The 15044-nt window shown below is 49.5% G+C and overlaps 1 protein-coding gene across 1 annotated transcript in view; it reads left to right on the top strand.

The window, feature by feature from the left end:
• The first annotated feature begins 6346 nt into the window (after positions 1-6346).
• CLIC4 (chloride intracellular channel 4) overlaps positions 6347-15044 on the top strand; it is a 30122-nt gene continuing 21424 nt past the window's right edge. Inside the window, exon 1 of the mRNA XM_064635008.1 lies at positions 6347-6537. Coding sequence (XP_064491078.1) covers positions 6466-6537 — 72 coding nt within the window. The 5' untranslated portion in view covers positions 6347-6465. The remainder of the gene's footprint in view (positions 6538-15044) is intronic.

The raw sequence follows: 15044 nt of genomic DNA on the forward strand, positions 1-15044 counted from the left end.
CTGCCTAATCTGCAGAGGGATTTAGTGGGTGCTTGTCTGATGTTGGAGGCTCAGTGCTGGGAGCAGCCAGAGCCCGGGGAAAAGACGGGAGAGGCGGCTGCTGGAACAGCATCACACCACAAAGGGCTCCTGTGCCCAGGGCAGGAGGGTGTTCACCCGGTGTTCAGCCTCACCCTCAGGTCTGAGTCTCAGAGCAGGGGGAGGAGGAGGGCAGGGAGGTTTTCCTTACCTGGGGCAGGACACAAGTGACAGGGACTCATCTTCACCTGAGCTGTTGGCTTTGTTCTCTCCCTCCTCTTGCTGGTGTGAGGTAGCACCACACGCCCTCATCAGCTGCCTGTGTTTGGGAGCCCCTCAGGAGCAGAAAGCAGCCCCCTCCTCTCCTCAAAGGCTTCTGCCACGCCTGAAGCTTTGCTGTGGAGCCAAGAACGTGAGCAGTGAGAAGAAAACGTGGTTGGTATTTCTGAAGGTGAGAGTCTTGCCATAAATTGGGATGGGTTATCAGGTGCCTACACTGATAGAATCCGAGAATCATGGAACAGTTTGGGATGGAAGGGACCTTAAAGCCCATCTCGTTCTGCCCCCCTGCCATGGGCAGGGACACCTTCCACCTGACCAGGTCACTCAGAGCCCCCATCCTTGGACACTTCCAGGGATGGGGCAGCCACAGTTTCTCTGGGCAACCTGTGGCAGGGCCTCCCCACCCTCACAGGGAAGAATTTTTTCTTAATATCTGTGGGTTTGGATCAAGCCAGTCTGGGGATAAAGAGATTTGGGTGTTGGATTTGGGGTTCTGTGTTGGGTTTTTTTGTCTCTGATGTTGCCCTGCACCCTGCAGAGCTGATACACCATCTCAGTGTCATTCCTGTAATTGGAGTGATCCCCTGCAGATCCATTTATGGGGGATGAAAGCTGGGAAGGAGCTGGTGCTTCCCCTGCCTGTGCACACACAAAGGAACCCCAGGACACAGAGGCTGTGCTGCCTTTGCACCCTGGGGTCAGACAGAACCTTCAGACCATCAAACCCTCACATCAAACAGCGTCTCCTCCACTGAAGCTTCGTGACAGAAGCCAGTCCACGGGATTGAAACCCAGCTGGGATCTAATGGACTGAGTTCATTAGGGCTCCAGCAACTTCCAGGCTTTTCAGATGGTGGAAATTCAGCAGGAAACCTCGCTGGTGGCATCTGATTTCTGCACTTCAGGGTGGCGTGGCTGATTTAACCACTTAATGAACCAAGAGCCAGGCAAGCCTGGCATTGTCATTTTGGGAGAAGCAGATTGTGTAGGGTTTTTTTTTCTAAGCAAAATCACCTTATCAGTCCAGGTGTTTGAATCACCTGGAGACAAACCTTAAAAGAAAACAACCAATGCCTTAATTTATTTACTTTCAGGCAACTTCTATACATAAAGGTGGGGAAATAGAGATTTTAATCAGGCACGGGAAACTTTTCTTTCTTTTTTTTTTTTCCCCCCAAATAACTTTTCAAAGCAGAACTGCACTGGATTTTGGGTTTTTCTTGAAGGAACTTCTTGTTCATGTGCATCTGCACAGTGATGCAGGGACACTTTCCACCTGACCAGGTCGCTCAGAGCCCCATCCTTGGACACTTCCAGGGATGGGGCAGCCACAGTTTCTCTGGGCAACCTGTGGCAGGGCCTCCCCACCCTTGCAGGGGAGAATGTTTTCCTATTTTGGGGATGTGTCCCAGGGAGGTTTCCCAGCACCCAGACTCAGCTCCCAGCTCCCTTCCCAGCAGCTGAGGCTCCAACTCTGCCTCTTGGTCCTTTCCAGGTCGCTTTTTACGAAAGGGAGAAGCCAAACCCTTTGTTTGCTGGTGCTCCCAGCGGGGAACAGGCCGGTGTCTGGATTTGGAAAGTAGGGCAGTGAGAATCCCCGGCGAGGCGAGCAGAGCCTGGCAACAGCCTCCTGCTGAAAGGGCAGAGTGGGGCATTCAGCCCCTCCTGTTGTCTGGGTGGCCCTGAGAGCCAAGTTTCCTTTGCCCTTTCTTGGATGCCACCTCCAAACACGGGGAGGTGACGGGCAGTGAAACTTCCCCGGGGTTCCAGCGGCACTGAAGGGAGCGAGGGGAAAGCTCTGCCTGTGTCAGCGTTCCCACAAACCTGCCCCCACGGTGCCTCCGTGGAGAGGACCCAAGGCAGCAGACCCAAACCTACAGACAATGCCTGCTTTGTCCACCTCCCTTCTCCTCGGGCGCCGTGAGATGCTGAGTCCAAACATTTAACCACAAAATGCATTAATTACCATCCAGCTCCCCGGGGCAAGGCCCATATGCCAGTAACCAGGGAAGGGGAAAAAAAAAAGGCATGGAAAGTACATTGATTGTTAAATGACTCTGACTGCAATTACTGCCACTAAAAGTTCTTGATGAACATTTCCTAGAAACATTCAGTTCTCCAGCCCCTGTGCTTGGAGCGGCGTTAACTTGGACCGTGCAGAAGAGGAGCGACCCAGAAAGTGTGGGATGAAGTCAACTTCCCACATAACAGCATGGGATGTGTCCTCTGCTCCTGTAATTCTGCCTCAACCCACAGCAGAGAGCTGTTTTCCACGGGGTTTTTTCACCCGTGGCAGATGTCAGGTCCGATGGAACACGGTGTGTCCTCAGCTGCTCACTCCAGCTCCTGAGCCCGCAGCTAATGCTGGAGTTTGGCATCTGCCCCAGATGGAAATGAGCTACCCAGGGACAGCTGCTTGGGAATTACAGCAAACTGCAAACAGTCTGACACCAGCAGAAGTTTGATTTCCCCCACGCTGCCTGTAGATCTGTCGGGCTCACACCTCCCCAGCAGCTCCAAACCCAAACTCTGCTCTGAGCAGGGTAAGAAAACAGGAAGGAGCAATGACAGAGTGGCCAAGGTGGCAGGGGATGGATGGAGCCGAAATCCCGCTCCGTGCCTGGATGGGGGAAGGAAATGGGAGCTCGTGGAGTTGCTCTGCTAAGGGGGCACCCCCTCAGCAGAGCCTCTGGGACACTGGGACACTGGGACTTTGGGACACTGGGACACTGGGACACTGGGACATTGGGACACTGGGACATTGGGACACTGGGACATTGGGACACTGGGACATTGGGACACGCCGTCCCCGGGCCTGCGGTCGCTGCCCTTCCGCTGGAAGTCTCCAGGGAAGGACTTTGCAGCATCCCAGCCCAGGATCCCGAATTAGCATTGGAATGAGAGTGCTGGTATTTTTAAACCGGGGTGTGTCATTCCTGCCTTTCTCTTAATAGGTGTCCGTGGGCAGGTTCTTCTCAGAGCCTCATCCAACGCTGCTTTAAGGAGCTCTGATGAACCCCGGAGTCAGGACAGGCTCTCACTTCCAGCTGGCAGGGGATGGTCTGTGCCTTTCCAAACTTCCTCAGCACCTTTCTTCTCAAAGCTCTTTCATTATGCTTAAAAGCCAGGATGTTCATACTGTGTTCCCACTGACCTGTGTGCTGAGCTCCTCCAGTGCCTGAAAAATTCCCTCTAGAAATGAAATCCCATTTTTGAGCCCCCGGGGTCAATGTGGCAGCGAATTCCACCCCTGGAACAGCGAGGGCCAGGGCAGGAGAACGCCTGCTTTGATATCTTTAACATCTGATGCCTCCACTTTCAAAAGCACTTGGAAAGTCTGAGATGGAAAATCGCTGCAGAAAGGCCAAAAGTGCTGGAGAAGTGAAACAATAATAAGGTTGTTTTGCTGCTCTGCCAAATGGAAATGAACCTCCTCAATGCAGCATGAAATAATATCGAGGGAGTGACCCACTGAGCACAGGTAGGGGGCCAGAATTGCTTTGTTCCGACTCCCTGGCTTGGTGCAAATTTAGCTTTGAGTAAGTCACTTAACTTTCCTGACTCATTCCTCACCACTGTTAAGGTGGGTGATACTCATTCCCCTCTGGGTTGTTAGGAGGACTGGTGGTTTGTTATGTAAAGCTTGGACAAATTAAGTCTAAGTATTATCAAAAGAAAAAAAAAATAAACCTTCCAGAATAGTATAAGCAGTGATTACTGATCTGGGAAAGAATCGAGAGCTTTCAGTGTTCAGAACTGTTCTGGGCATCGTTAGGGGGTTCCTTTGAATGGGGACTGTGAGGGGTTTGATAGGTGGCAGCTAGAAACCAGGCAAATGTCATCTAAAAGTGAAATAATTGAAAAGATATTAAACAAGAGCCAAGGCTGGTGCAGCTGGGTATAAACGAAATAAGCTATTAGCTGCTCTGCAAGAGAACAGCATGGGAGCGCTTTTGTTAGAGGAGAAATGCAGCGGTGGTGAGGGAAAAACAGCCCTGGCAGCTCCTTTGTAGGGCTGGTGAAACATAAAAAGGCCCCAAGCACCTCACAGACCTCAAATTTGTTGCTCTACACCCACCTTTATGGGCACTGTGGGAGAGCTGTTTCTTTGTGCTGAACCGCTGCCTTTTCACGGGGAGGTGGGTCTGTGCTTCAGGGAGGCTTTGAAAGGGTTTAAACTTTTACAAAAGCCTGTGATTTTAAAACTTTTGGTGGAGGAGGAGGGCGAAGCAGAGAGGAAGGCTGTGGTGAGGAGTACCTGGCTCAGTGTTCCTTATCCTGGAAAAAGGACTCAGCTCCTGCCCTTCCCACCAGACAGAGGGTACAGCTTTCCCTGCCACGTGCTGCAATGGCCTCGCAATAAAAGCCCCTCATTAAACCAGTTCCTGAGGCTACTGGGGGCATTTGGCCCAGCTGGTGCAAATTTCTTAGCCTGCCATGCAGCAACGTGAATGGAAAGCCCAAGACTGATGGATGAATGGATTGAATGTTTCTGTGACAATCCCATTTAAGGAAAATTTTTTTCACCCATGTTCCAAGGAAGGTGGGGGTGCCCTTTGTGGTACAGGCTGCAATTAATTAATGGGCAATTATGGAGGGAGGTTCCTGGCACGGTCCTGCCGTGCTCCCACATCGCTTTGGTTACAGTGACACGCCGATTTCCAGCTTACACTGTCCCACCCCGTGAATCAGCGAGATTCCTTGGACTCTGGAAAACAAACAGAAACGAATATTCCACTGGCTCCCGGGGAGCCGAGGCTGTACAGGAGCTGCAGGAACGGGAATGAAAAGGACTTTGTCACATCGGTGGCCCAGTCCTATCAGCTGCGGAGAGGGGCCGACAGCAGTTTTTCCTGCTCCAGATGAATTCAAGGGCATTCAAAGCTGATATTTGCGTAAAGACATCCGGTTATGCAGAGCCGAGGGCAGAAAAACGCCCTGGAGAGTAGGAGGTTTTATTACCAGCGAATCCTCCGTTGGTAACCATTCCATCCGGAGCCATTCCTGGCTGCAGGGATGGATTTGGGTACAAATTACAGGGATGGTTCATCCCAGCGCTGCGTCTCCAAGTCACCGCGGGCCACCTCGGGGGATCCCACAGCCCCGTCCTGCCCTGGGAACGGCTCTGCCCAGACGTTCAGGTGCAGCTGAGCTCAGACTATTAAAAACAGAGTCTGGGCTCCCGGAAAAAAAAAAAAAAAGGAAGGACTGGGAGCGAGGGTGGAGGTGCCGGGGAATAAAAGCCGCTCTGTTCCCGCGGCCCGGGCTGCGCGAGGCGCGAAGCCGCATGGGGAAAATGTGATCCCAGGCCGTGCTATTTTGGTGAAAAGACTGGGGGGGAAAAAAAAAAAAAGCTCGGTTTCGTTTCATCCCGATGTTTCGCCCAGTTCTCCCGCACTGATTTTCTGTCCGGCTCCTCAGCCCCTGACCTTAATAGTGAGGGAAAAACCAGGCTGGAAACTCTGCTGCCTCTTGGAATGGATTTTCCCCGCAGCCAGGAAAGCAGCTGTTTGTGCTGCTCTGGCGTGGCGGGTCCATGAGTGGGGGAGTCTCTACATTTTACAGTTTTCCCTGAGGGGGAGGTGGGCTGAGGCGACGGTGGGGGGAAACACACACACACAGACCCCGACCACCTCCCCGGCGCGGGCAGCGGCACCGCCAGGGCCGCTCCCAGACGTGAGGTCATCGGGCACCGCCGGGGCCGTTCCGAGCTGACAGGGAGGTGTCCCCGCCGCTATGAGGGGGAACAGTGGGGACCCCACGTCCCAAGGGGGAACCCCCGGCCCTGAGGGGACTCTGCGCCCGCCATGGCCGGCGGCGCCCCCTCAGCGCTGCCCCCTCGGCGGGGCCACGCCCCTTTCGTGCAACCACGCCCCTTCACGAGGAGGTCACGCCCCTTTCAGGGAGGTCACGCCCCTTCAGCCCAGCCGGCCCAACTGCGCTCCCTTAGGGAGGCCCCGCCCCCTCGAGGAGGCCACGCCCACCCTCGCGCGGCCCCGGCGGGCTCCGGGCGCGGGGCGGGGCCGCCCTCAGTCGCGCGCAGGGCGGGCGAGGGGAGCGGAGCGGCGTCGCTGTCCCGGCTGTGGCAGCAGCGGCGGCGGCGGCGGGCGAGGCTAAGGCGGGGCGGGGGCTGCAGGAGCGGCGGCGGCGGCAGCGGCGGAGGAGATGGCGCTCTCCGTGCCGGTCAACGGGCTGAAGGAGAGCGACAAGGAGCCCGTCATCGAGCTCTTCGTCAAGGTACGGCCAAGGGAAGGGAAGGAGCGGAGGGGAGGATGGGGGGGGTCCCGTGCGGGCGCCGGGCGCGCGCGCGCTCCGACCGTTGGGCTCCGCCGCCCCCCCTCCCCTCAGCCCGCCGCTCTCCCGCCCGGGGCGCTCCGAGTCCCCTCACGGCTTTCTGGGCACCCCCCGAGGGCGCGGGGCTCCCCTGAGGTGCGGGGCGGCCGCGCACAAAAGCGGGGAGCGAGCGAGGGAGAGAGGGAGGGAAGGAAGGAGGGCGTGTGCCCGGCGCCGGGAGCGGGGTGCGGGAGCCGCGGCTGAGTCAGTGCGCGCAGATGGAGCGGGCGATAGCGCGGACCCGGCGGAGGGGGGGAAAAAGAAAAGTCACTCCGGGAAAAAAAGTGGTGTGCGTTTTGCTGGAAGATTCTCTGCCCGGCCCGTGCGTGGCAGGACCGCGGGCAGCGGCGGACGGGGAGCGACGACCTCAGCTCGCCACAAAAGCATCGCCCCCCGCGGGGTCGTCGCCCGGCATTGTGTGCCCGGAACGCGGCGGAAAGGGGCAAAAACACCGAGTTACCGCTCGCTCCCCGCCTAAGAAAGTCTACTTCTGTGTCGGAAACCGACCGCCAGTTTTTTATCCGAACCAGAAGAATGAGCATGTGTTGTACTGCCCTTATCTGGCGGAGATACCATATGGTATCTCCACATGTTTTGCATTCATTTGTTGCTGTATGATGCAATATTTTGCATCCTCCGGGGCTCTGGTGATGCAGCATCTTACTTTTGACTTCGTATCAAAAGTGCACAGAGTAATTGGTGTTAATCTTCTCTTTTCTGTGCTCAAACGCCCTTTAATGAAAAGCCTCTGTAGAAAAGTATTTAAATTCTTCGGGTGAAGTTTCTTTCTGTTGCAGTGAGAAAATCGGAGATCTCTTCATCTGAGATCTTGGGAATTGCTTTGTATGAAAGCCACGATGACAAACATGGAAATTTCCAGCAGATTAGGTAGAGCTTTGAAAATAAATTATTCAGTATAGATTTTATTTATGCTCTAAAAGTGTCGAATTTTTCCCCCTTTCATAGTTTTGAATAGTGTCAAGAGGCAGTAATGGGACCAAGGGAAAGCAGTGGAGGATTCTAGACCTGATTTTAGTCAGAATATTTAGGCTCTTAGTGTAGAGGTTAGAACTTACAACTCCATCAATTAAGTTACAGATTACTTTGCATTATTTATAGCAGTGCTACTTTAATATAACATGCCAACTTATCTGTCCTAAAGTTTGCTGGCTGATTTTTTTCTTATTTTTAAACAACTTAGAGCAGTGATTGATGGCAGAAGGATTTGGGGGCAGGGGAAATAACCTTTGTGGGTGTGTTTAAAGAGAATATTTCATGCATGAGGAGTGGCATGGAAGAAGTTGTAAAAATAGTTGTGAGAAAGATGTGTTCATTCTGATTTAATCTGGACTAATAAAGGTTGAGACTGTATGAAAGGGGATAATCAGTGACATTTTTCTGTCCCTCTCAATTCTTTATTGGCATGGGTTTAAGAAGGCTAAATTTGGGATTGTCAGTGAGTTGTTTCTCCCTCAAGGAAACCTTTTCCCAGTGACTGCTGCACACTGTCTGCCTTTAGGATGAAGTTCAGGTTAAAAAAAGAAGTTATTCTTGTCTGCCCTCATGATGTTCAGGTAAAGGTTATTTCCCTGTAAAATCCTTCAGAGGAAGAACAACCCCCCTGCCCCAGCAGACAGACCAAAATAGTTGTTTCACCTGGGTGTTGTTGCCTGTCCCACACGTTATTGAAGCTGTTAAGCATTATCAGGGTAGTGTTTTTGTAAAGCCTATAAAAGTCTCGTTTTCTGACTCATTTAGCTGGTCACCTCAGCAAATGCAAGCAGAATATGGTTACTGAATGGGATGTCTGTAGAGGGGAGCACTAGATTTGGATTTAGTCATTTTTTCCCCTGTAAATGAGGAGCTCGGTGTCTGCTGCAGTTTTTCACCTGGTTGTGGCTGCAATGTAGAAAAAAAAAACAAATCTGAATTTACCGAGTGTTTCTCGACGTGGCCGATCACTTTCCAGGCAGTGTCTGGGCTCTCGGTTGGGCAGCGAGGCTCTTCAGGCAGAGGTAGTGGAAAGGCTCCTGGACCAAAATCGAGCTCTCTGCCAAACGCCCGCGGCCCAAGGGCGGTAACTGTATGACCTGAGCACAAAGGATTGTAGCAGCCCAGACTGAGATGAAACAAAGGTACGGATTAAAGCTTGAGAAACAAACCTGTGAAGCAGGAGAGAAAGGGTTTGGCTCCGAGCCCAAGACGTTGGGTTTGAACCTCATTAAATTGTGATCAGTAACAAAATAGGCCGGGCACAGCATGGGGAGGAGCACACACATGGCTGGGGTTCAGTTATGAAGAACTACCTGGGGCTGTTTGTCACCGGCAAAGCGATTTTTTTTTTCTCCAAAGACACTGTATCAATTACTGTTACTTGTATTTTCGTAGCCTGTGATGGTAACTACCCTCAGAATTAGGGTGCTTAGGTAGGAAAATATGTTACAGCGCTGAAAGGGAGGTGATTGATCTGTTCCTTGGCCTCACAATGAGTAGTTTCAGCAGTTTTTCATTACAGAGCCGGTGGGCTGCCTGTGGTCTCTTTTAGACCAGCTGTAAATATTTTTCAAGTCTTTTCTCCTGAGAGCTGATTAGGAGAAACCAGTGATGTATCTGATTTCATTTAGTTTCCTTGTATGTCTCCATGTTTTATTCATGAGGGAGGCCCACTTCCATTGTCTAAGAGGAATATTTTTCTCTGCCCTAGTGGCATTTCGGGGTAGTGAAGGCTGCATTGTGGTGAGTGTGCTCACAGAAACTTGAGCGCTGTGATCTGAACACAGCTTGTGTAGGTCACTTGGAATAATAGCTGCAGTTCAGTTGATCGTGTGTGGAATTTTATTGTAAATAAAAAGCGTGGGGACTGACCTGGTCAAATAGAACAGGGAAGTCACAGGACAGAGTTACAAAACTCCTTGTGCAGCTCCTTCATGGGAGAGTGCAGAGGACACGGGGATGGAGCTGCTGAAAGCCCAGCCCTGGTGTTCTGGAGGGCAGTCAGGGACTGCACCCTCCTGTAACAGCGAGGTGAGGACACCCAGGGTCAGCAAGTTCAGTGTTAAAGGCAAAAAACAAGACTCAACAAACAAGGATTTCACAGTCTACTGGCACGAGATGGGTCAGAGGATGTAGGTAACTGTTGAGGAAGGTGCTCTCCTCTCCCCGGGTGACGTGTGTATACTTGCAAATTAATTAGACCTGGGATTTCTGGCAGCTTTCAAAGATCATTGCGAAACTGGGCACCTGCTTTGAAAATCAGATAGTGTCTACTATTTGTTTACCTGTGAACTGTACTCTCAGGAGAAGAAAACCCTGCTATTTCACATTTCATAAATACCCCACTCTGAAACGCTCCCGGTGACTGTAAGAGAAGCTTGTCTACATTTTTGTATATCTGAATTAAACAGAGATTTGGCAGGTGAACTGTTTGTCTTCCGGGACCTGGCTCTGTTTTGTTCAGCTCAGGAAGGGGATGTGTGGATCCTGCATCTCCAGCAGCAGCTGGATGGGAGCTCAGGGCTGGGCTTTGCCTGGATTCAGGTCTGCCTTTGTCTCACTCTGCTCATTCCCTTACGTAAGCTCTGATGTGTCAGTCTGGAGCCCTATAGCTGCTGTATGGTGCTTTATAACAAACCATCCCATGAGCTTGTCTGTCAGCAGGTTTCTTTCCCTTTTTTCACCTACAATGTAGCTGTACAGTTTAAAGGCACGTTGATACAAGGAAATAACAGGACTGGAGACATGCAACATTGCTTCTCAGAGATAGCCTTGGCAGGGCTGTTGCTTGATAATCTCATTAGATAAGTCTCCTCCTTATGTAGCAGATCATCCTTTGGAGGGTTTGATGTAATAACCTCAGCACCTGAGAACCTCCTCAGCCTGCCTTTGATAAGTGTCTGGTATAGACAGCAAAGTCTTATTTCTTGTGAGCAAACCCTGGGGTGTTGCAAAGGAGCCCTTTATAAACTGAGGGGTAACCATCTTGTCTCCTGTGCTCAGGGGCCAGCAAACTGTGTTCCTTTAAACTCTGCTTGGGGAAGTTCTCACAGCCACAAACATCCTTGGCTTTCTGATTGGAATCTGATTGCTCAGACAGAAACTGGTGCACTTGGTACAGCATTGTTAAAAGTACAGAGTTGGTCTCGAGTGTAAATGTTAATTTTTTTGCAAAACATTGGTATGGAAGCTTAAAGCCTGCTAGCAATCATTTCCAAAGGGATTACACAGATGAGTTAGCTTTCCTTCAGTCAGGAATTGCTTCTGAGCACACTGAGCAGTAATGGTTGTATTCCCTGGGATCCATCCTCCCCTTTCCAATGATTAACATCTACACAGCCCTGATTGTCAAGAGAACTTGTGTTTTACTTTGCAGCTGAAATAAGTCTTAAACACTTAGTGCACTTTTCCTCCTTTTCCCCTCAAAGGAGTCTGAAAGCTGTCTGAGTTGCCAAATTCCAGCTCCTGGCCCTTGGCAGGCTGTGGATCATCCTGGGCTGTGCAGTCATGGGCAGTGGTGCTTGTGAGTCACTCACTCCGTGCATCAGACAAGTGCTCTGTGCCACAGATGCATTCTTGGAACACAGATACTGCTGTAAAAGACAAATCTGTCCCCAGTTTTCCCAGCTGGGATTTCTCAGGGTGTGTATGGAAGGCTTGAAGGGGAAGGAACAGCCTGTGTGTCAGAGCACTTGGTGTGGGACAGACTTCAGGGCTGTGGGGGATCCAAGCCCTGTCCTGATGCTTTTGTGTGTCAGTCACTGACTGGGGGGGTGAGCAGGGGGGAATCCACAAAGCAGGGGAGACCTCACTGAACCCCAGCATTCTTGGGAGAATGTAGGAAGAGAAGGAGAATCCTCCTAAAGAGAACCTTGTCTGTAGGTAGAGATAGATGATTGTTGAGCAGTAACAGGGGGGTATGAGGAACACTTACATAAACTGGGTTTCACTGGTAGGAAGTGGGTGGGAGGTCTGGGACAGTATTAGCATCCTAAGAAGTTAGTAATCATCCCCCTCCCAGCCTGAAGTGACTCAGTGTCCCTGTCTACTCCTTCCCTGGTTAGCCTGACCTCATCTTGTGGCAGGAAAGGCAGTTCCTGATGGGAGCAGTAAGACTGTCTTCAGTTGGAACAGAGTGAGCAGAGAAGTGATTGGTTCTGGAGCTGCACTTGGGGATTTTTGAAGGCTGAGTTGTCCCTTACAGAAATCTGTGTTTGGAAGAATCTAATTTGGGAATTCCTTGAACTTCTAGCTAAACAGTAAGCTATGTACTCTGGGAAGTGACTTTTGAACTCTGAGGGTTGATTTTTAAAGGTGTTCATTAGCTAAAAGGGACAAGAAGAGCCCTGGACTGTTATTTTCTCACCAGTGTGTGTTCAGATTCTCTTTAAATGAGGCATTTCTTGTGATGTGACAAACACAAGGCCTGCATGCTTTTATAGCAGTGCCTACACCAATTCCAAGCTCTGGCTGGGCTGGACATACCACTTAAAAATCCACAAGAACTGCTTTTAAGACTGGATAACTGTACTTGTCAGTAATTGGATTTGTTGCCTTTTCTTGGGAGTTGTTCTCTTTTTCCCTGGAACTGAGCAGTGGAATTCTCTAAAGCCTTAACTGGACAGCGTGGGAGAAAACAAGGTGGTTTTTGTTTGCCACTGCAGACACTGAGTTTGTCTAAGACAACGAAATTTAATTAAGGTGGTGGTTGGTTGCAAATTGACGGTCCGTGGAAAAATAATTTACATCTGTATCTGTCATCCATCTAATTTGATTTTTATCTTCAAAGTTCTTTGTAAATAACCCATAACAAACAGCTTATTGTCCTAATCAGGTTTGGGTTTTTTTCCTCCATATTCTTCACTGTGGAATAATACAGTTTCACTCTTAAAAGAGGTGCTAGGTGCTCGTTTGTGGTATTAAGTGTTTGTGCATATTTTAATAGAACACCCAAACCCAGAATGATTGTCTTCATGGGAGTTTAAACAGAGGTTTATTTAGAATACTTTTCCCCTAGAAAAAGATAACACTTAATTTTTTTAAACTTGTTTTGAGTAGTTGGAGTTTTTTAATTCCAGTCAAACACATTTGTGGCACAATCTGATTTTTAGGGCTCTGAATGCTGTGTTTGTTTATGCTGCAGTGAAAAACAAGCTAAACTCTATTAATTACAAATGTCTTTGTGTGCGAGTTCTCTGAGGGTTCAAACTTATTCCTTGTATTGTTGGGCAGACAAAGGGCAAGGAACTTACACGAGGAAAGGAAATGACTTCGTTCTGAACACTGAATGTCCATATTAGGTATAAACTAAATATAGGAGTGTAATCCAGGAGTGAAGTCATATCTGTATATTTTCATGGGAAGAGCTAATGGGATCAGTCAGAGCTACTGGAGCAGCTTCAGGCTCTTTTGGCTCTGCTGAAACATTACTATTTTGGCTGCAGTTTGCTGCCCTGTACTTTGGGGAGCTGCTTTGCTGAAATAAAGGAAATAGTTTTTTACGTGGTTTTCTCTAAAAATAAAATCAAAGCAAAGCATCAGTCCATTTCTGTAGCCTTTCAGAGGGATGTGTTAGCCACCCTGGTGAGCCAGGCTGTTCTGGAGATAAAGCAAAATGTCCCAGAGGAGGAAGTTGTGCTCTGGAACAGCAGAGCTGGGATCTCATCTCCCAGGGGATGTGGAATCCGGGCAGGGAGGTGCCTTTCACTCACTGAGTTTCACGGTGCTTGTGCTGTAGAGGACCCTTCGTCCTGCAGCTGCTCCAAAGTAAAAATTCCAGCCCCAGTTTTGGTCTTTGATAACATTTTTCCTTCCAGAGCTTCAGAACGTGCTGTTAGCAGGGAACAGGCTCAAAACTGCTCTGATTTTTGAGGCCCTTTGGGGACTTTGGGCAGGTTCTTTGTTCCTTGGTGCACTGCTCTGTGGCTGTTGCTGTTTGCAGTGGGGTTTGGAGGCAGTTGTGGTTTCTGTATTCCTCATTTTTACCAGCACATCGAAGCTCCCAGGTGGTGGCTTTTGGGCTGACATTTGGACTTGAAGCTCCTCTGGGCTCCCCTGCTCCTCTCTGCTCACCTTTGCTCTGTGAATTAGGTTATAAAGTACCACAAACACAGGTCTTTGTTTTTCTGACCTGCAGAAGTGACACAGATTCAAAGGTTTATTTGAAAAACTCTTAAATACCAAAGATACAAATTTTAATTGTCTTCTGAGCCCCAGTGACAATGTTTGCAGTTCTTTGCTATAATTTTGGTGCTTTGTTATTTGGTGGGGGGTAGATTTTGAAGCAGGTCTCTTGGGCTGTAGCCAAAGCACACACTGTGCTTCATTAACAAATTTAAGAAGTCTGGGGAGAGAGAGAGAGAGAGAGGGAGAATCATGGTCATATAAAATGCCCATTCCAGGGTTATATGCTGGATACCCAAAACCAAGTTTCAGGCATTATAAAAGAAACCCTTAGTGCTGTATAGTTAATTGTCTTTCTCCAGTTCCCTGCTAGAATATGGCAAGAATGTGTCAAGCTGTTACACAGCAAATTGTAGTCAGTGTAGCCCTGTTGATCATTTAGAGATTTGTTACAACATGATCTCTCTGTTAAAGGGGCAGCAGAGTTGCCAGGCTTCTGCCACTGGGGAATAATTTAATTTTCCTGGGCCAGGTCAGGAAGTGTCCTGTGTGTGTCTGTCCTCAGTAATCCCAGGGTTTTGTATTCATATCATTAAGCTCATTTCTCCACTGAAGGAAATGGGGGTTAGTATTTAATGCAGGTTTTGGTTCTGACTCTTCATCTGATTCTCCCAAAGGATGAACACGGGATAATTTCTGTTCTCCAAAGGACTAGAAGTGCTTAATTAATTAATTTCTGCTGAGTTGTGAACTTACTTTAATACATCATGGAGATCCCAGAGCTTTTCCCAAAAGCTTTTCAGTGAGAATTGGGTAGCAATGAATGAGAGTTGTAGGGAAGTGAGACAAGTCTGCTAATTATTTTGTCAGGAGCAGCATCACAGGGCTAAAAATACCATCATCCCAAAATGGGCAGCTGCTGTTCCAGTCAAATGTCTGACACAGTGGGGGCTTATCAGAAAGGTAAGAACTTAAGAGGCTGCTTGAATGGGCTGATAAACATTCCTTTCCCTGGTGTAATTGCCACATCTCAAGTAAATGCAGGGACTTCAGTTAGTTTTTCTTTTTAAGCTTGTTGAGTTTAAAGGAATTTCAGCTGATGTGGAACTCGGTGCACAAAGGTGATGGAGCTCCTGAGGGGACAGAGGGAACTCAGGTTGGTTTTCCCCAGGGTGGTGTTGATGTCAGTCAGCTCATGGGAAATAGAGACTAATTATCCTGGGCATTTTGTGTTTCAGGGAATTCCAGGTATAAGCACTGATCTGCTTTTCTTCTCTATTTTTCCTGTTTTGCTT

This window comes from Pseudopipra pipra, chromosome 24 (genome assembly GCF_036250125.1).
Source record: "Pseudopipra pipra isolate bDixPip1 chromosome 24, bDixPip1.hap1, whole genome shotgun sequence".
Classification (NCBI taxonomy): domain Eukaryota; kingdom Metazoa; phylum Chordata; class Aves; order Passeriformes; family Pipridae; genus Pseudopipra; species Pseudopipra pipra.